The 22,619-nt window shown below is 42.9% G+C and overlaps 1 protein-coding gene across 1 annotated transcript in view; it reads right to left on the bottom strand.

Moving 5' to 3' along the window:
* ITGB2 (integrin subunit beta 2) overlaps positions 1-22,619 on the bottom strand; it is a 222,086-nt gene that overhangs the window by 17,552 nt on the left and 181,915 nt on the right. Inside the window, exons 14-15 of the mRNA XM_078680550.1 lie at positions 18,382-18,601; positions 2,877-3,091 (exon numbers count right to left, since the gene is read on the bottom strand). Coding sequence (XP_078536676.1) covers positions 2,877-3,091; positions 18,382-18,601 — 435 coding nt within the window. The remainder of the gene's footprint in view (positions 1-2,876; positions 3,092-18,381; positions 18,602-22,619) is intronic.

A 22,619-nucleotide genomic window follows, 5' to 3' on the forward strand; every position in this document is an offset into this window, starting at 1 on the left:
TTTCTTTTGAATCTGAAATAAATTACAATCCTAAATCGATCCCTGAAAAAGATTACTTTAGAATCCTCAGTGACCTGGACTACTGTTCACATCAAGATGATCTCTCTGTCACATCCAATGAAGCCCAAGAGCGCCTAGTTGGTATAGTTTGCGTTGTCCCTCTCAAATGGGAAAGATTCACACCACACAATCACCCCTCCGCTTTTCTTGTGAGATCAAAACTAGTAAGACAACAGTTCATAAATTAGAAAAATCACAGTGCTCTTCACAGCCTCATACTAAAAGGCCACAGAATAGTCACACAAAATAACACAAGTTTCGTAGTTTGCGTATTTCCTATACTGAGCCAAATATGCCAGTCGAGGATTAGGAAATTTGTCACATTTTTCAGATTAATTTGAGAAAACTGTCATCTCTCACAGTGCTAGAATGAAGGGTGAACCACCCCAATCCCGGATTCAGCATCTTATTCAAATGGGAAACAGCAAATACAATGAACAACGCGTTGCCTTTGCAACGTGGGTGGTATAATGAATGTGTCTGAACCACGCATAACATTTTCAACAGAAGTCATTACAACAACATGAGTTATGTCAAGCGGCATTGGACACTAAAGTCCAATGCTTTCCCTACTGTTACGGTGACTGGAGTTAGAATATTAAATTATACTATTCCAAAGTCCAGCACCCCCCTAAGGCAAGTAGTTGTAACGACTTGCATTGTAAATGGAATGCGTGGTTTAGACGCATTCTTTGTACCGCCCGCGTTGTTAAGGAACAACTGGAAAATGAATGAGTGGTTGTGTCATACAACCTATTCAAATGGGTCAAGGATCTGTCTGGCCCAGTGAAATATGCGGATTTGGTTCTGGTGCAATTTGCCAACATCAGAACACAATTCAGTTCGTACCAGCAATGCGCAGACGATGAGGGGGCTTTATTTTCTGTTTCAGCAGGGCATAAAATAAAGGGTGAATTTAAGGGGCCTTTAGCCCTGCTTTTGTGTGTGTATTATCCTGGTAGGAGCTTTCTGCGCCTTATCACCTAAATGCAATGCAATGGGGAAACAAGGCACACAGCTTGTTATTGCTTCACAAGTACTTAAGAGAAACTCTGATTTTTAAGCAGGTTTATGATTTTGTGCAACCCCTATATAAAAAAAGTTATGGATGCACTGTAAGAATTACAGATGTACCAGTATGTATGAGTATTTACACGAACAACAATTTAAACAGCACCAGCTAATTTTTTTAATGTAATACTTTTATAGCACAACTCATCCTATGGCAGGGTGTCAGAGCACTCCGCATGACAAATACATATTACACATTGATGATAAATTGTACACATGTGTAGTGTAAATGGATGTGCAGGATGTTTAAAAAGACAAAGAATATTTCAAGGTGTATGAGTCACACACCGTCTTTACTGGTAGGGATTATAAACTAAGATTGTATAGCTGGGAGAAACACAAAGTTGGGATCTAAAACATAATACAGTGTTTGCCAGTTCTTAATTTGAGCCAGTGGTTTCCGGTGCTCGGCACCAGCACTGAATTGTCAATACCGGCCCTTGTGACAGTCTGCCACAAGGTGGCGCTGTCTCAATTATTAATTTAATATACATTGAAAATTACCATTACTTGCCTCCCAAGCCATTCTTGTAGCTTTTGTTGCCTGGAATAATCTGAATTGTCACACTTGTAGGAGGAGTGTGATTATTAGTAGTTGTGTTGTTAATATCATTGGCAGCATGGCAGTTGCAATGTATTGTGCAAGCTGCAGTGGCCGCCTGACAAGAGCTCTGGCACTTATTTTTTTACAAATTAAGCAAGGGCTTGGGGTTTTCCTTTATTATTACCCAAAGAACCCCTTTTTAGCAGCCTTGCAATAATAGACTGAAACTAACTAATAAGGTTCTATACCTATGTCTTGCGGTTTTCATGCAGGTCCTTGATGCTGGTTCATAGCTCACTGTGCTATATTGGAAGGTTTGTAATTTTTGAACTACAAGTAATAAAAGGAGCTCTGTGTCAAAAGAAATGCCCCACTTACCCACACAGATAACATAATAATCTGTCATCTGCATACGTAGATCTCTCCAGCAAATGCTTTGACCACCAGAGTTATCTTACCATTATTATTATTTCCTGAAATTCACTGGGCGCACAAACCTCTCTACAGTAGGGGATTAAACCCCATAAGATATTTTAAAATGCAGCCTTTGTAATCATTTAAGCCAGAACAGATTTACTGCCAAATTTCTCCTAGGTGCCAATTTATTTGCGACAGTTTAAAAAAAAAATTATAAGTTGACTGTCAAACTGCTTTCCATGACTCTGGCCCTTGTAACATCACTCCCTTTTTGTTGCCCACCTTGACCACTGTGTAACTTTTGTCCAATTCCAGCACTAATCTCTCACTTAAAACTATTTCCCCAAACATGTCCTTACTTGCTACCTACCTTAAAGCCCACTTCACCTCTGTGAACTCTGAGGTGATTGGTGGGCCTTTAAACTTTTTGTACAGCAGTTAAATTTCAATGGCAACTTAAGTGTGAAGTTTACTACGGGAAATGCCCTTGCAAATGTTAGTAAATGTAAAAAACGCTACAAATATGTGTTAGAGAACCATTTTTTCATCGGATATTCTTGGCTGCGCCTCTAAAAAAAGTGGGCAATTCCCATTAGTAATTCGCTAACGTACACCAGTTCTTGACGTTTTATAAATAAGGAGCAACAATAGTATGTGACACCTATTCACAGGTGGACGATAGATATAATACCCAAAAATATTTTTTACATTGGGCCACAATATCTCGCAAATCCAGTGGTGGACTTCAAAACCTACCAAAACAAACTACAAAGTCATTCATTACCTCTGTTCTCGAGGACGGTGATGGAGTAATTTTCCTCGCCATCCTCCTGTATCATGAGATATGACATCCAGCAGTTCTCAGAATCTTTCTCTCTGCAGGGCTTATCGTCCTCCTCAAAAGATTTCACTTTTCTTGTGATGTTGAGTGTGCGACAAGCTCCTGAGCAGGTCTTTGCCAGTGGGCCTGTTCCGAAAGCCAAGCACTCCACGCACGTCCTGGGATTTAAAATGAAAGCACTCAGACATAAGACTACTGTAACACAATCATAAGGTACATTACAGTGTAGCTTGGAGGTCGTAAGTCCTAATGCAAGCAATGAAACTAGCTCCCCTGGATGGTATTAATACACAGTTATAAATGAGATGCGGCAAGCCCATCACACCCCTGGACCATGGTGTCACTGTACCTGCTACACTAATGTAATTTACCAGTCTCCAAATTTCTCATCTTACTTGTCTTTCCTTCTCGCCTCCTATCTCTACCTCCCTCATCTCCATCCGTTTAGTGCTCTCGTCTCTATCCCCTTCCTCTGACTCTCTCTCTCTTCCCTCTCGTCTGTCTCTCACTCATCCTCATCTCCTTCCTTGCTTCTCTCCTTATTTATGGTTCCTTTCTCTTTCTTTTCCCTTTCCCATTTTGCTAATATTTGCCTTGTTTTTTGTTGCTCAACCGTATTCCTTTTTCCATTCTATCATCTTTTCGTGGCCTCCTTTCGGTTCTTTCACCCTCTCCTATTCTTTCACCTCTTTCCTCTATGGTCTTTATTGTTGCCTTGTCTCTACTCCCCTGTATCTCTTCGCTGGAAGGTAAACCCAGCCAAGTTACTGGCATGCACTGTATTGAAAAACAAAACATAACTGGTGGTCTTTGAAGAAGTATTAAGTGGTGCAGGGCGACTGGGCCCCCTCTTACCTCTGGACCCCGGTGTAGTGCACCAGTTGCACCAAAGGTAGTCACACCCCTGAAGGTATATGAGCCACTAAAGAACCTACCCGGGAATATATATAGGTTTTTTTTCAAGGTATAATACCCCCACCCAACAGAGTGAACCTTGAACTTGGGTGATGAATCCAATGATTGCACATGAAGACAATGGTTTGGGCCCCCCCTTCTTCCTGCACTTAGCTGGTTCACTGGTGTCTGAAAAGTATTGTAAGCTGTTTCATTTCAGTGGAATTCTGGAATATAATTATTTCAAGGGGTGGTACATTTGTTTCCTGCCAGACGTCCTGGCGGCACTATTTACTCTCCCTGTTATTTAGATAGAAGTGTAGTGTTTTAAAACCCCTTCCATGCTGATGACGGCCCCCGGCCGTCATGCACCACGGTGGGCGTGTGCTGATGACGGCTTTTGTTTTGGGGAAGAGACAGCACTAGTCTGCCTCCTTACCACTTTCCTGGACTCTGCTCACTGCAATCTGGGGCACAGGGAGGCTGTAACTCACAAGATGGAGGAAAATGATCACTCAGTAGATGCCAAAGATTTCTTTACCTTGATTTGTAGCGTTGCTGATGTGTTTGGCTGCGGATTCTTTTTTGGCTCTTTTAATGGCTTTGCAAAAAGCCCTTCTGTGGATTTTGGGGCAGGCCATGTCTTCTCACATAGTGATTTTTGTCGCTGGAGTTTTAGATTGTCTCCCTCAAATTTGCATACGCAAGTTCGCTGTTGAACCAATCATTGGCAGATTTGCCTGCATCTTTGTTTTCTCACTTGGAGGGGGAAGTTATTGAGCGTATTAGTTTTAAAGCGTTGAACCCACAGATACTAGCACACAGCCACCCAAGATCTACCCCCATCGCTACAATGTCTTAAAGTGGCTGAAGAGGGTGCAGGGGAGATGTGGTGTTAATAGAACCGCTTGTTTTTTGTTATGTGATACACCAGTATTGGAATTTTATAGCTTTTATTTTCAGTCAATTGGACCATTGCCAGCAGAGGGTTACAGTTCAACGCCTTTGGGGAGAAGATATGGTGTAATGGCCAGAGCTGCTGACTTTGGATCTGGGGAAGCAGGTTTGTGTCTTGGCACTGGCTCAACATCTTGTGATTCTGGGTGAATCACTCATTTTCCCAGTGCATACCAAAAATGAATGTGTCCTTGTATAATGTAAATGGTGTTCATGTAAAGTGCCCTGATATCTTCGGGTTAAGTTTGTGCTATATAAACAAAACAAAAAAAAACTTGAACTCTTTACGGGCCATTTTTGGACTATCGCGCCGTGCCAGAGCCTCGGGTCTTCTGGAGGCTCTGCACTGGCTCCCTGTCCGGAAGCGGATAATTTTTAAAACGCTTACTCTGGCGCACAAAGCCTTGCACGCCTCCGGAGCAAAATACCTGCAGAAGAGGCTGGCCTTTTATTTGCCTGCTAGGCCGCTCAGGTCTGAAGCCCTGTCTTTTGCGGCGGTTCCTCGTGTGAAGAGAGCCCGCATCGGAGGCCGCTCTTTTAAACTACTAGCACCTCAGTTATGGAATAAACTTCCTGTGTCCCTGCGCAGCATTCCTAATTTGTTGGCCTTTCGGAAAGGGCTTAAAACCTGGCTCTTTTCCTCTTAGTTTCGGCCCCTTTTAGGTTTCTCTTATTTCTGTCTCTTATTTTCCCTGTTGTGTTATGAGATTAGTGCGCAATCTAAAGCGTCGGGACACTCTTCTGAGTAGCCGTACGCTATACAAAACCCCTGCATAACATAACATACTGTGGGTCTGTCTGCTTTCTACAGTACAGTAATCAATGTGTTTAGTCACAGAGCTTTAAGGACTACATAGCTCCACATATGGGTAGTAAGCCCTATACGAATGCTATGATACAATACACTATCTCACATGCAAATAATGTTGCTACCTTCTACAGTTTTGCATCGTTAGATTGCATGCTTTCTCAAAAAATCTCCTTCTGTATTCCTAAAACCCTGCATGAAATTTGCTCTGACTTATGACTATTGTTTCCAGTGGTTAATTTGAGCCGTCGGTTGCTGGTTGCAGGTGGGGCCAACTGGCACTCTTTTTTGACAACTAGCACTTATTTTTCCTCATCAGACTTTGTCCCACAGAAAGAGAGAGAGAAACACACGGGGCGTAGGGCTGAGAAAACAACAGACAGCAAAACCATGAGAATGGGAGAAAGCCGGGATGAAAAAGAACCCATTAGAGTGTGATAAACTGGCAGGCAGTGACTAATGGTGGCTTAAAGAGGCAAAGGGTGAACCAGCCTTGGTATGCACCATACCTACATTCAATAGCACCAGTCACTGGCTTGAGAGCAAAACTTTGGTCCCAGCTCTTATTCTTTCACAAATTAAGCACTGAATATTTCCCTCTCCTTTCTTTCTATTGAATCCTCCTTCCCTTACCTTCCAATGTCTGCATGCCTCCTCTCTCCGAGCATCGCCTACCCGAAGCCAAAGACTGTCTGCCTCATTCTTTATTATTGTATTTCACTCATTGTCCACACTCCTCATTATAGATCACAGCAACTTCTTTGAAACCATCCCACTGCAACCTAACAACAATGAATCTTCTCTAGCACATAACTAATTCCAAGAACCAAAAATTCTCAAAAACCAATGAATTAACTGAGGAAAATGAAATTTTGCCTGACCAAGATGCCCCCTACGTGTACCCTATGTTACATATATGTGCATGTCACCCATGCATATTTTCCCTTAAGTGGCCTGAACAAAGAGGCCTCTGCAATCACGTCCTGTATTAAGGTGCCTGTCATCAAGTTTCCCAAACATTAAGCTAATATGAAGGCCCATGTATTTGCATTGTGCACTTTTAAATAAATATCGTAATGAACCACTTTCTGAATAAGGGTTTTCCTGACTCCTGACACACTGAAAACTGCAGGTACGTATCTCTGACCTCGCATACTTCTAGCTCAGCTGAGCAAGGGTTGCCAAGACAGTATATTTTGCTTAACAGTTATCTGCATGCCCGGTGAAAAAAGTAAACAGAACCCGTCCGCGAAAGATAGGGCCTAGCCTCTCTGTCTCCATTGAAGTAAATCACAGTGCTTGCATCCATAGAAAGCTCACACCCCCCACAGCCCCCACGCAATGAACGAAGAAATATATGTTTTTTCTGATTCCTAGTGACGAGCAACTTTTGCTTCAGATAATACATCCCCTGACTTAAGATATCAGTTAGTACCAGATGTGCTGGTCGCCTTGACACTAAAGATCTCTCTACTAGACTGAAAGTCAGCTCTCCTCCCAGTTACACGTCAATTGCACGTCATGCTCAAATTGCGTGCACAAGTAGGGCAAAGTTCCAGCCTGCCATGTAACTCCTCCTCTATGTAGCCACCCACCTATCACCCACCTGTGACTCATCAAGTGTACACCCTCATGGACGCCCACATGCTCTTATCTCTTTCTTTCACGCTCTGCCTGAAGCGCTCCTCCCTATGTACAAGGAAAAATGTATATATGTGTTGTTCTCTGTAAATAATGTTAGAAGACCCTTCCTGAACCTCAGTGGTGATGGAACAGATTCTCCCTTAACTCGAGTTATTGGAATAAAGCCCTTTTAACTTGGACACCACGGACTCTCTGCCTCTCATTTGATACATGCTAATTGTTAATGCCTAGAAATTATGCCAGGGTAATATTTTTATTTACCACATTAATTTGGCGCCCGACTAGGACTATCCCTTTCCCCACACGCCGGCGACGTAGGTCCAGCTTTTGCCCCCTTCTACAGCCGTGACGGACTCCGAAGTGCACGCAGCGGGATTTCCTGCTTACTCCCTCAGGCCCACGGAGGAGACGGACTGCGACCAGGCGTCCACACGAGGCGGTGAGGATCGCGGATCATCCCAACCAGAGCCCAACCCGTGAGAGAGCAAGGTCCGAGGTTTCCAGAGGTCCACCCATTCCGAGGCGTAGACGTAGACGTAGACGTAGATGCGTAGAAGTCCGAGGCCTTCCAGTTTCAAGTCCTGCTTCCCGGTGAGTACCACTATGGGGAATGCATAAAGGTCAAGACGGGTTCACGTTATACGTGATCACGGTAAAGACGTGTCCGTTCACACGGGCACGGTAAAGACGTGTCTCATTTCTATGAGCACGGTAAAGACGGGTTCACGTTATTCGTGAAAACGGTAAAGACGGGTTCGTTCACACGAGCACGGTAAAGACGTGTCTCATTTTTGAGACCGGTATGGTTGTACTGTATTCCAGTGCATATAGTTTTTCAAGTACATGTTTAGTTCTCTGTATTGGTTCAGATCATGTTTGTTTTAATGTTATGTTGTTTTAGCGTGAATGATTGTTGATTGTTTCAGTCTATTTTTGTGTATTGTATTTCCATTGTGTTGGTTTCAACATGCCACTGTTTTCAAAATTGCGTCAAATAGGGACCAGAAAAGGTATACTAGAAGAGTCAGTTTACATCCCGCCTAGAGACACACCTGGTCATTTTATGTATAATAAGCATGGGCTAGACGCCATCTTGTTTTTAGATTTATGGGTAGACTATACAAAGGACCTGGAGGAAAAGTATAGATGGCCTGTCTCAGGAACATGGGATTCAGAATGCATTATGAGAGTAGAGGAAGCGCTATGGAAAAAGAAATCAAGACCCTCTCAGAAAGATGCCATTGAATTGTGGCGCAAAGAGTCACACAGGAGAACAGAGAAAGAATTCAATAAAGCAGAGAGAACTAAACAAGCAGAGGAAAAAGCCAAAGAAAAAGAACTACGAGAGGAGGGGGAACGGGTCAAAACAGAACAGGCTGATAGAGAAAGAAAGGCCGTCGTTACTGGCATTTATCCCGTCCTCTCAGAAGAACTAGCTAGAGTGACCACCTCAGAGAGACCCAGTAGGTCGCGAACGCCACCACCTGTACCATTTAGAGTATGTAGAAAGAAGCCGACAGCATCAGAGGCTTTTATTTCCTCCTATCTAGAAGAGCCCGCACCGGACTACGTTAATGCAGGTTTCCCTCCACCCCCACCAGCAGATCAGCTCCAGCAACTTCAGCAGCAGCTAGTAAAAGATGACGTAGGTCCCGGGGCAGTGGGAGGGGTGCCTACTGTAGATGTAGCCATTCCATTTTGTGTATATGATCCAGAACCAGGAAAAGGTTCAATGCTTGTGATTTCACTAAGACTAAGACAAGCCGTCGCATATTTGGACAAATTACCAGACATGAAAGAGCACCTAGATAAAATGTACCGTTTCATTAGAACGGGGGAGGAACCAGATTGTATAGTACAAGCCATGCTACACAGAAAGGTTGGGGTTAAGAATTATATTCTACGGTTTATTATTAACTGCCTGATCAGGGAACAAGACGAAGGAGACGGAGATGTAAAACAAGGTTTGATAGAATGGAGCGAGCACATAGATGCCGGTAGACATGATAAACAGGGACAGATAGATGCCATGTACAAGAAAATACGAAAGGAAATAATAGAAAGACACAGAAAAGAGTCTGACGAGAAGGGCGAGTCATCAGCGGAAGAGGTAGAGGATCATCAGGATCCGAAAGGCAAGATTAATTATGTAGGAAAAGCGCGACAGTTTGACAGACCCAAATGTCTTGATTACCGTAAACAAGGGCCAGCTATAAAAGAAAGATATTCCCTTGAAAATCTGTTCCAAGCTACTGAACAAGCCCTGAAAAAGCGGATAGGGAGTGAGAGACCTCCCACCTCACACGAAATTGAATTGGCCTGGTCAGCCACCCAGTGGGTGTCTAATTCTAATATATATAGCAGTGATATAGTGGCTCAGACTTTCTTAAGCCTTCCACCGAACAAACAGCGTTTGGCTGGTATTTACATGGTCCAACACTTGATAACGTTGTATGAGAGTCAATATTCTGATCCTGGTCACTTGCATAAATTACTAGACGACATTTTACTAGACAGATGGACAGGTTTAGGTACCGAATTAATTAATGTTATTCTGGATCAACGACATAAGTACATAAATTCTCTGACCACATGTATGCCTCCAACCTCACACCACGGCAGAAATAACTTACACGTAGATAGACAGAACCCCCTACGAGAGGTACATCCCGTCAAAGATGCGGACAATGTGTTGCAACGGGTGTATGTTTACACCCCCTTAACAAAAATAGAAATACTAGAAATGAAAAAGATGCTGCCCTGCCATGATAAAGACCCGGGGGGTTTCACCGAGAATTAAAAGACATCCTCCGCATAGGAGATTATACGTACGATGACATTCTGAAGTTACTGAAAGTACTGTTGCCTGCTGGTATTTATGAAAAGCTTAAGGAAAAAGACTGGGAGGTAGGCGAGAAAAAGTTAAGCTGGGATGCACTGGAAACGGAAGAAAAAGGTAGGCTCCCATGGGTTGGTCTTGGGGAAAAAGCTAGAGAACTGCCTGAACTCCTGATACAAGTTTCACCGAGATTATTAATTACGAAAAAGGAAGACTGGGATGCTATTTCAGCCTGTAAACAAAAGCAAGAAGAGGACACAAGTGATTTCTATTCTAGATTTGAGAAATGCTTTACTATTAATAGTGGCCTTAAGCCAGGTAGTGAATCATATCCACACCTTTTTGTGAGCAAATTAGTAGAGAATTCCTTACCCCAGATCAAGAATAGAGTACTGAAGGTTGAGAGTACTTGGCAAGCAAACAGCCCTTCACAAATGTTACAGATGCTACAATATCATCAGAACAGAATTAGAGAAGAGCAGGACCATGAAAAGAGACGCATGAAAGAGACAAAAATGAAAGTGCTGGTTGCCCAGACGGTGCCAGCGAATTCAAACAAACATAGCACGACACCTGTCAAAGGGAACTGTAATTACTGCAAACAACCAGGTCACTTTGTAAAGGACTGCACTATTCTGAAACACAATATAGCTACAGGCAAGACAAAAGAACGACAATACACTCCTAGACAGAATAGCACGCAACAGAACACACAGCAGACAGTAGCGACTTTTCCACCTCCACCACCGCCTGTTCATGTCACACCACAAATGTATCAGTACACACAGTCAGACTATCCAGAATATCAACAGTTCTCATGAAACAGCCTTGAGAGGGAAGTAGGCTTGCCCCTTATTGAGGTTCCTGTAGATCAAGAGGGTCCGTATGTACATAGTCGTGTATTAGGACAAGACCGAAAATTTCTGATTGACACAGGGGCGAGCAGAACTACCATCAGTCATGACGAGGTTCCAGGGGCACCTCTCTCAGGCTCACAGAATGTTTCCCTGGGATTTTCAGGAAAGCCTATTGTTAATGAAGTATCGAAATCAGTTTCCCTAGGGGTTGGTCCACTGTCACGTACCACTGACTTGCTACTTACTAAGTCATGTCCGGAAAACTTACTTAGTATGAAGACATTAAAAGACCTAGGAGCAGTTATCTGCTGCTCTCCAGAAGGAGTAAGCCTGTTCTTACGTGATTTTAAGGGACATTATGTACTGACTGATTTTGACCACAGACTCAAGAATGTGCCACAGACTCTATGGGCACAAGGACCGACTGACGTAGGTTACATGGACATAACGCCACATCATGTCACCCTCAAAGCAGGAGTAGTACTTCCACGTATTAGACAATACAAGTTACCACCTGACGCCGAAACAGCCTTATTGAAATTAGTTGACGAACTTATTGCACGAGGGGTAGTAGTAGAGACTGACTCAATTGTATGTAACTCGCCTGTCATCCCTATCCTTAAACGATCTGACCCTAGTGTACTGCCAGTGTACCGACTAATTATTGACCTACGAGAATTGAACAAATGTGTAGTACCACAATATCCAGTGGTGCCAGACATTTCTTCATTACTGACTGCCATTGATTCTGAGGCCACGTTCTTCACTGTCATAGACTTGAAGAATGCTTTCTTTAGTGTACCCATTCATCCAGATAGCCAATACCTTTTTGGATTTAGTTTAAAAGGGCGTAGCTTTGTCTTTACAAGAGCTCCTCAAGGTTTTACAGAAAGCCCTAGCATTTACAGTCAAGCATTAAAAAGACAGTTAGACAGTGTTCACATGCCTCCCAACACTGCGCTACTTCAGTACGTAGATGACATCCTAATTACAGCACGATCAGAACCAGAATGCGAGAATGCATCACTGACAGTTTTACATTTTCTGGCTGACAAGGGGCACAAGGTGTCCCCTTCCAAGTTGCAATTCTGTGAAAAGCAAGTGGTGTACCTTGGACACTTACTTTCCAAGGAGGGTAGGCAACTAACACGAGAGCGCATACAACTCATTTCTAACCTTTCACAGCTCAAGACACAAAAGGAAGTACGGGCCTTTATTGGCCTCACTTCATACTGTAGGCAATGGATTCCCCAGTATGCCTATCTAGCCAAACCACTCATACAGTTAACTACACAGGAGGCAGCCACTCTGACTGTCCTCCCTAGGACACAAGAACATACCTTGGCATTTGAGGAATTAAAAAGAGCATTATGTCAAGCACCAGTTTTAGCGACTCCATGTTACAGCAAACCTTTTATGCTTTTCGTAACTGAACGAGATGGAACAGCGTTATCTGTCCTCACACAAGATCAAGCAGGAAAACACAAGCCTTGCGCTTATTTTTCTAGTACACTAGATCCAGTGGCCCAGGCTCTGCCTGCGTGCCTGAAGTCAGTTGCAGCAACAGCCCTAGCCATCAGACAAAGTGACTCGATAGTGTTGGGACACCCTCTGACAGTACAGGTTCCACATGCGGTGGAGGTTCTCTTAAACAGGACACAGACACAACATTTGACTGTAGCAAGACTGACAGGATATGAATTGACATTATTTCAACCACACATAGAGATCAGACGTTGTAATATTCTGAATCCTGCAACACTTTTGCCTTCAAGTACAGTAAATGCACCATCACATGACTGTGTGGAAGTAATGAATATAGTGACGAAACCAAGACAAGACCTGACAGATATTGCACTTCCAGACCCAGACTTAACGCTCTATGTAGACGGATCATGCATGAGAACGAGTGCAGGAGAATTAGTAGCAGCCTATGCTGTGACCACTGCTACTAAAGTCATTGAGACACAGAAAATAGACACACTATCAGCACAAGCAGCAGAGCTCATCGCTCTGACACAAGCCTGCATAAGAGCTAAGCACTTGAAAGTAAACATTTATACTGACTCACAATATGCTTTTGGCGTTGTTCATGATTTCAGGGTACTTTGGAGGGAGAGAGGTTTCTTGACTTCCCATGGGACCAAGATCCAGCACGGCCAGCTCATTCAAGCCCTGTTGGAAGCAATACATTTACCTACAGCCATTTCTATCCTGAAGTGCAAAGCTCACACCAAAGTTACAGACACCATTTCCCAGGGTAATGACCTGGCAGACCGAACAGCTAAACTTACAGCCCAGACAGCCCAGACACCAACAGACACGACAAGGACAGAGGTACCATTACTGACAACATGTATGACAGTCAGGGATCCCACTCAAGATGTACTCGACATACAGTCACATGCCACTGCAGATGAGATAAAGAAATGGACTGAACAAGGAGGGGTCCAGACTGAACAAGGTTGGATGACTAAGGGAAAAGGCACATGGTTTCTTCCAGATTCCATGGTACAAGTAATCATAAACACAGCACATAGTCCAGCACACTTGGGAGAAAAGGCAATGATAGACAGCTTACAGAAAGTACGAACATGTATGATCTGTTGCCAGTTCAATCCAGGTAAAGGCATTCCGGTGGAACAAGGCGGATTTCATCCTCCTGACCACCCTTTTAAGGTCCTCCAGATGGATTATATCCAAATGAACAGATGTAGAGGTTACAAGTATGTCTTGGTAGTTGTGTGTGCACTATCTAGATGGACAGAAGCATATCCAGTTCCAGATTATACTGCTGTGACAACTGCCAGGCAATTGGTGCGCGAATTCTTTCATCTACTCAGACAATGGTCAGCCATTCTCCTCTGAATTAATGAAACAAGTGTCTCTTCTGTTAGGATATACTTGGAAATTCCATTGTGTAAAACACCCTGAAGCAGCAGGCCTTGTAGAAAGACATAATCAGACAATCAAAACAAAACTTGCTAAGATATGTGCAGAAAAAGGCGTGGATTGGATGGTAGCCTTACCGGTTGCCCTCTTTTACATGCGCATGGTAGCTCATTCCAGAACAGGCCTATCCCCGTATGAAGTAGTCTTCGGTAGACCGCCAAATATGTGGGGTACGCCTATGCCAAAAAGAATAACTGATGTTGACAGTAACATGCTGACAGATTACCTGGCTTCCTTGATGTCTGCACTACTCTCTTGTCGTTCACAGGTTGCTGCCGCCTTCCCTGACAACACCCAGGTCAAGGAACACGCCATAGTCCCTGGGGACTTCGTTTGTGTCCGGAACTTTGATCGATCAAGCCCCCTTGAGCCACGTTGGAAGACGCCGAAGTTGGTGCTACTGACCACGAGGACCGCAATAAAAGTCGAGGGACGCAAGGGAAACTTCACGCTCAACACTGTAAAAGACACTTTGGACAATCTGGAACTTTGGAAAATACAGACTTTGCACCGCTTGCGCCGCCTGCGCCGCCTTTACTAGAAAAGACTCCACAGCAGGAGTATAAATCTAAGTTAAGATCTAGTAAGTCAGACGTAGTTTAATTGTCTAAGTCCACTCGGTGGTGAATCGGTTAGACTAGATTTCTGACATGTATAAGATCACATACGAGAATAGTAAGAAGAGCAAAATGAGAGAAAAGTACTGCAAGTTATTACGCAGTAGATGTATAGTTTCTTTGATTATCCTATTTTTTCTGTGCATTGGTATGATCTGTGTTAGTTTAATACTACATGTTTTCTTTCCTATTTCCTCACATATACACTCTTCCAGTAACAGCACCATAGAGCATACATTTAGTGAACTACCACCTCATGAATTGTCATATCGACTTGCATTGCGTAACAATACTTTTATTCAAATGTTACACCATTCTCATCAGACCAGCAATGCGACTAATTGCTGGGTATGTGGCCAACTGCCTCCTTATCAAAAGACGAAGGGAGTTCTGCCCTTCTATCCTCTACCGTTCTCACACAATGGTTCATGTGGAGCATGGTTTGCCTTAATGACCTCAATAGATAGAAAGTACATAGCTTATCCAGGTGGCTGGATATATGGAAACCTGAATAAAGTAATGAATGAAGCATGTTTTCCAGACAAAGACGGATTTCCTCAAAGGAAGGGAACCGATCTAGAGAATGAAGAGTACGAGCAGGGAAATGCATCCGTTAATTTTATAATGTTAAATGTTCAGCCCAAGCAAAATACAGGTCCACCGTTTATTTCAGTTCTACCAGCAAAAGGTGATTTATGTGTTAATAAGAAAGGCTTAGTACATATGGGACACAGCGAGTGTAAAGTTGTAGTAGAGTTTAATGATGAAGGACTTTCTTCTTTCAAAACATCACGCCATACCTATTTCATTTGCGGTCAGACAGCCTATGTACATCTGCCCTTAGACTGGGGTGGGACTTGTTATATAGCATTCTTATTGCCACCTGTATTCTTGGCCCCATCCCATTATCATAGAGATTCACGACTAGAACATGTTAGAGTAAGGAGAGAGACAGATGCCTCAGGGATTGATCAGACTGAAACAGCTTGGGAGCAATATACAGATTTCAACAAAGGATTCTTTTTCTTCATAGGTCCTGTCCAAAACAGTAAACTGATACGCAAGTTAACAAGGACTCTTGAAGCAGTAGTGAATGTGACTGCATCTGCCCTGGCGAACTTGACCCAGGAACAGTCTGCTATGAGACTTGTTGTTCTTCAAAATCGTCTCGTTCTAGACGTCATCTTGGCGGATAGGGGCGGAGCTTGTAGCGTGATCCGATCTAGTTGTTGCATTTTCATCCCAAATAACGCGCCATCTGTATATGCAGCGATAACAAGGCTCCACAAGATTGCTCATGCCATACATCAAGACCCAGGCACATGGACTTGGTCCAGTTGGCTCTGGGGTGTGATATCTGCTTGGGGATGGAAAGTGTTGTCCTTTCTAGGAATGATCCTACTTATGATATTTGGTTGCTGTCTCTGTCTGCAGTGTGGCCCGGCCATTTGCGGCCTGTGTGCAACTGCATGTGTTCCACATCCAAGTATACAAAGGGTTAAGGACGAACAAATGATGCTGTATGATCAACTATACGGTCTCATGAATATAGATGTATCCTGAAGGGTTACGTAGGGGACAAGGAGGGAATGAGGAAAATGAAATTTTGCCTGACCAAGATGCCCCCTACGTGTACCCTATGTTACATATATGTGCATGTCACCCATGCATATTTTCCCTTAAGTGGCCTGAACAAAGAGGCCTCTGCAATCACGCCCTGTATTAAGGTGCCTGTCATCAAGTTTCCCAAACGTTAAGCTAATATGAAGGCCCATGTATTTGCATTGTGCACTTTTAAATAAATATCATAATGAACCACTTTCTGAATCAGGGTTTTCCTGACTCCTGACACACTGAAAACTGCAGTTACGTATCTCTGACCTCGCATACTTCTAGCTCAGCTGAGCAAGGGTTGCCAAGACAGTATATTTTGCTTAACAGTTATCTGCATGCCCGGTGAAAAAAGTAAACAGAACCCGTCCGCGAAAGATAGGGCCTAGCCTCTCTGTCTCCATTGAAGTAAATCACAGTGCTTGCATCCATAGAAAGCTCACACCCCCCACAGCCCCCACGCAATGAACGAAGAAATATATGTTTTTTCTGATTCCTAGTGACGAGCAACTTTTGCTTCAGATAATACATCCCCTGACTTAAGATATCAGTTAGTACCAGATGTGCTGGTCGCCTTGACACTAAAGATCTCTCTACTAGACTGAAAGTCAGCTCTCCTCCCAGTTACACGTCAATTGCACGTCATGCTCAAATTGCGTGCACAAGTAGGGCAAAGTTCCAGCCTGCCATGTAACTCCTCCTCTATGTAGCCACCCACCTATCACCCACCTGTGACTCATCAAGTGTACACCCTCATGCACGCCCACATGCTCTTATCTCTTTCTTTCACGCTCTGCCTGAAGCGCTCCTCCCTATGTACAAGGAAAAATTTATATATGTGTTGTTCTCTGTAAATAATGTTAGAAGACCCTTCCTGAACCTCAGTGGTGATGGAACAGATTCTCCCTTAACTCGAGTTATTGGAATAAAGCCCTTTTAACTTGGACACCACGGACTCTCTGCCTCTCATTTGATACATGCTAATTGTTAATGCCTAGAAATTATGCCAGGGTTACAGTTCAACGCCTTTGGGGAGAAGATATGGTGTAATGGCCAGAGCTGCTGACTTTGGATCTGGGGAAGCAGGTTTGTGTCTTGGCACTGGCTCAACATCTTGTGATTCTGGGTGAATCACTCCTTTTCCCAGTGCATACCAAAAATGAATGTGTCCTTGTATAATGTAAATGGTGTTCATGTAAAGTGCCCTGATATCTTCGGGTTAAGTTTGTGCTATATAAACAAAACAAAAAAAAACTTGAACTCTTTACTGTGGGTCTGTCTGCTTTCTACAGTACAGTAATCAATGTGTTTAGTCACAGAGCTTTAAGGACTACATAGCTCCACATATGGGTAGTAAGCCCTATACGAATGCTATGATACAATACACTATCTCACATGCAAATAATGTTGCTACCTTCTACAGTTTTGCATCGTTAGATTGCATGCTTTCTCAAAAAATCTCCTTCTGTATTCCTAAAACCCTGCATGAAATTTGCTCTGACTTATGACTATTGTTTCCAGTGGTTAATTTGAGCCGTCGGTTGCTGGTTGCAGGTGGGGCCAACTGGCACTCTTTTTTGACAACTAGCACTTATTTTTCCTCATCAGACTTTGTCCCACAGAAAGAGAGAGAGAAACACACGGGGCGTAGGGCTGAGAAAACAACAGACAGCAAAACCATGAGAATGGGAGAAAGCCGGGATGAAAAAGAACCCATTAGAGTGTGATAAACTGGCAGACAGTGACTGATGGTGGCTTAAAGAGGCAAAGGGTGAACCAGCCTTGGTATGCACCATACCTACATTCAATAGCACCAGTCACTGGCTTGAGAGCAAAACTTTGGTCCCAGCTCTTATTCTTTCACAAATTAAGCACTGAATATTTCCCTCTCCTTTCTTTCTATTGAATCCTCCTTCCCTTACCTTCCAATGTCTGCATGCCTCCTCTCTCCGAGCATCGCCTACCCGAAGCCAAAGACTGTCTGCCTCATTCTTTATTATTGTATTTCACTCATTGTCCACACTCCTCATTATAGATCACAGCAACTTCTTTGAAACCATCCCACTGCAACCTAACAACAATGAATCTTCTCTAGCACATAACTAATTCCAAGAACCAAAAATTCTCAAAAACCAATGAATTAACCACTAACCTTGTAAGTGGAGTGATATGTGCGCAAAGTGCAGTAACCACTAGAGAAATGCAATTACAATACAAAACAATCATCTTCTCCTGCACAACATTCCTGTGATGTTTCTAGGCTACTCACGCATATTTCGGGCAGGGTGATGGGCAGCCTGGGCACTTATCGCACACCTGACCGGTGTATCCTGCTTTGCATGTGCACGTGTTGCACTGGCACTTCCCACGGCCACTGCAGACGGCTCGGCCTCTGTTTGAGCATCCCTCGATGGACTTCTCACACTGGCAGGCACTTCCTTCATATTTGTCTTTGCAAACGCACTTGCCACAGCTACACACTCCCCTTTCTGCATCAGAAAAGCCATAGTTAGATCAGATATACATTTACATACATTTTTGGCAGCGCTCACATAAGTTAATACATTATTAAATGGCAAATGCATGATCTTGCAAAGACTCCCTGTTGGTCTGTGATGATTTAAAAATGACTTCTGTAGTACATAGGACCATCCCCTGGTGTTGTGTTTTTTATTCAAGAGCGCAGATAAACACTTCAAACCGAGCAACTATCAACTTCAGCATACATTTAAGGAACATTCAATTTACACGGTTCACTAAAGAAAAGGGGGACCTTCCAGAATAAAACATGAGGTGAGGAAGCGCTTGCCTGCATGGGTAGCACTGGACACCTTGTTGACAGAGTATATCCTTGGAAGAGTGGTGCTTTGTTTACAACCCATGTGGGAAGTGTTTTCATACCGAGCAGCATTGAAAGTATATTGAAATGACTTCTTTAAGAACGAGCTGTATAATGTACCACAAATACCTATTTGCTGCAGGCCAGAGATCTAGCTTCAAGGAATGCTGGGGTAAAAGGTCCAAATCCCTTACTCGCCACAATAATGAGCATTCAGTTTATTCTTTTATTCTTGCCCTAGGCAGGGGTACAACCCCTGACCTCCTAAAGTGAGTTTGAAGCAACAAGTTTTTGCTAGGGCAGGATGTATTCTTCAATGATTATTCCGGGGAAAAATTCCAATAATAGAAGAGACATGATCGGAGAGACACGCCAGGCATTACGCCGTGACTTTAGATTTTACAAGAAACTTTATACATCGACGACGCTGACTGACTACAATATACTTTAAACCGCCCTGAGGAAGCCCCAGGCCGGATGGCCATGTAAGGGGTGAAGAAACACGTGTTGGATGTTCACTCATCTCACCCACCCTGGCGAACAGAGCGCGAATAAATGTTCAAACATTTCACGTGAATTATTGGAATTTTTACCCGGAATAATCATTGAAGAATACATCCTGCCCTAGCAAAAACGTGTTATGCCAGAGATCTAGGAATTCACTCTTATGATCCTAGGCTTTTCAGAACTGGACTGAAGATACATATTAGTTTAGCACCTTCATATTTTTATGCTGAATGTGTGTTTTTTCGTATTAAAAAGTGAATTATTTAATTAATGTCAGACCTCTTCTTGTCTGACCGTTGCATTTACTTCCAATTCTCTGTTTTAAGTTATACGAGTTTTAACAAGACTAAAAGCTAGAAAGAGGTGGTGACGATACAACTTTGTAGAATGTCACCGGAAACGCATGTTTTCCAGATGGTGCGCCTTAACACAACTCCACTTTGAATGGACTGACATTGTACATTATTTATTTATTTGCAGACCTAATTGATGCTTCGAGCATTTGACAAACAGACCATTCAACCAATGAACCCATGCCACTCCGCCCAGGTTATTGCATACAAGATGTATCGGCTTGGCTTCTACGAAGCTTTCACATATTAATAATACAGGGGATAGAGTATACTGCCTTATATTTTCCAGGAGATGGCAGCAGAGGACACATTTTTCTCCTTCCCCTTTTAACATCGTTAAACACTTTTGACTTGCACATTTACCTACTTCAATCCTATTGTTTGCCATTTTAACAAGCATTTGTAATACAATAGATCTTGCATTTGCGAGAGTTTAAATCTATTGGCATTGTAAATGACAATGCCTTTTATTTATATCAGAAATTCTAAAAAAAATAAGATTAAAGAAGGTATGAATTACCACTGCAATTATTAGATTTCCAGTACTCTTGTGGTAGGGGAAGTCATAGATAGTAGAGGTTCTAGGTGATAGTTTAATATTTTTTTAACCAGTTATCAAAAATGCTCCCTGCAGAACACATAAATAAAAGGCATTGTCATTTGCAATGCCAATAGTTCAAACTCTTGTAAATTCGAGACCTATTTAATTTTAAAGAAGCGACTGCTGCTTTGAAAATGAAAGCACGTATGGTGCACTGAATGTTACAGGAAAGCAAATAATGCCTGCAGTAGGAGAAACTCATTAAAGAAAATAGTGCTTACAGACTAAATAAGAAATACCATGTAACAACAAAAGTAAAAGGGCCAGTTCTCGTGGGATGTTACAAATGGAGACAAGGCAATACTAAGGAGGGACTAACAAGCCTATTAACGAATCAGAAGCCAGCATTTACAAAGGAAAATGACACAAGCCAATGACAAATATGGGCAGAGCGTGGGCGGGGTTTCAAGTCCATACTCGAATACAGCATGCTTCGCAGAGCAGTGCATGCGCTGCTCAGGCTTGACCTAAAAATGTGTAGCTAACCAGCTAGCACCCATCCTACCCACACCTGGACAATTCCCAAACCATAACCAAGCAATTGAATTTCAGAAATAGAAGTAAACATGTTGGGGCAGCCAGGGCTCTAAGTGGGGTGAAAAAAGTGGCGGGTATCTAACAGGAGAGTGGCCTAAGGGATTCATTCCAAGAGGATACCCTACGTAATTAAGGGCGCAGCCTTAAAGCATGTAAACATAAATCCTGTGCTTACCATAGTGTGCTATCCGACCAGCATTTTGGTGCTTCTCTATTAGTTATTTGTTATTACATAAAGACATATCATATAACAGACATGCATCTAAAATAAGCCAGACCCACTGGTTTTGGCAATGCTTGCTAGCAGTATCATGGAAATTATTAACGAAAATGATTTTGTTGTTCAAAAATCGATTACTGTTATGTTATGTTATGTTAGAACAACTTATAAATCACGCAAATACCCATAGGTATCTCGGCGCTAAGTGCTACGGCAGGTAAGGTCTGGATGAAAAAAACCTATTAATTGAAGAACCATGTTTTTATTTGTTTCCTGAATGACAATAGAGTGGGACTGGCTTTAATCTGCTGCGAGGGAAGAGAGTTCCACAGCTTTGCCATGACAACTACAAAACTTCTGTCGCCTCAGTTGGATCTGTAGGTTCTTGGGACGATAAGAAGGTTAGCACCCACTTTTGTGGACTCAACCCTATTTTCGGGGTCATGATCCTACTTCTTTGCATGTACTTGTAATGGGCATTTGCACCCAAATGTATTAATAATTTACTTTTTACTCAGTGCATCTATGGCACCCTGGTTCCTTGTACCTTTCTTTCCCAGGACATTGTGTTGCATCTTTTGGGGCACATTTATTTCCATTTTTTGAAGGGGAGAGTGTGTGTTGCGTGTGTGTTATTTTGCTCTGTATTTCCTCTCCTTTTACTTATTTGTTTTTATTTCCATCCTCTATGCTCTATTGTTTGTTATTGTCTCTTTAATGAAGGAAGGTGTGTGGTATCTTAATGTTTAGTTCTTCCTTTTTATTCTGTGCCCTGCTACTCAGCCATTGTGTGAGAGATGTCATGGAATGTTCCTGTGTGTCTGGTTGTGTGAAAGGTCAGTTGGTGTATGTGGGCTGAGCAGCTGGGATGCTGCTCCCAGTGAGGCTACTGCTACAACTATCTTATAATCTACAATTTCCGGTAACTATATACTCCTGATTGAACTGAAGAATAAACTACCTTTAAATTCACCTTCAACTCTGCCTACCCTCCTTCGTATGTTACTTCACCTCTATCATGGGACGAGTATCAGCAAAGAGTGCTTGCACGCTATCGAAGTACTATGGCAGGGAAGCAAGTGCTCTGGGTACGGTAAAAAAGAAAATCCCTAACATAGAGGATAGTGTCGTCAGCGTAGAGCGATACCAGAAGGGAGCATGTATTGAACTGTAGGCCTCTCTGCAGATGCCTCTCCTTGAAATGGCGAATTAAGGGATCCATAGCCAGGATGAACAATAAGGTGGATAGGGGACAGCCCTGCCGTGTACAAAGGGATAATGAAAAGGGATGGGATAGAGTGCCATTCAGGCGAAGTCTCGCTGTGGGGTGGTTGTATAGCAGTGCTGTGGTGGATATGAATCAGACGGCATGCCCATACGTCGCATGACGGAAATGAAAAATGGCCACTCTAGAGAATCAAAGGCCTTCTCCGTGTCATAGAACTGTAGC

Source organism: Lissotriton helveticus, chromosome 3_1 (assembly GCF_964261635.1).
Source record: "Lissotriton helveticus chromosome 3_1, aLisHel1.1, whole genome shotgun sequence".
NCBI lineage: Eukaryota > Metazoa > Chordata > Amphibia > Caudata > Salamandridae > Lissotriton > Lissotriton helveticus.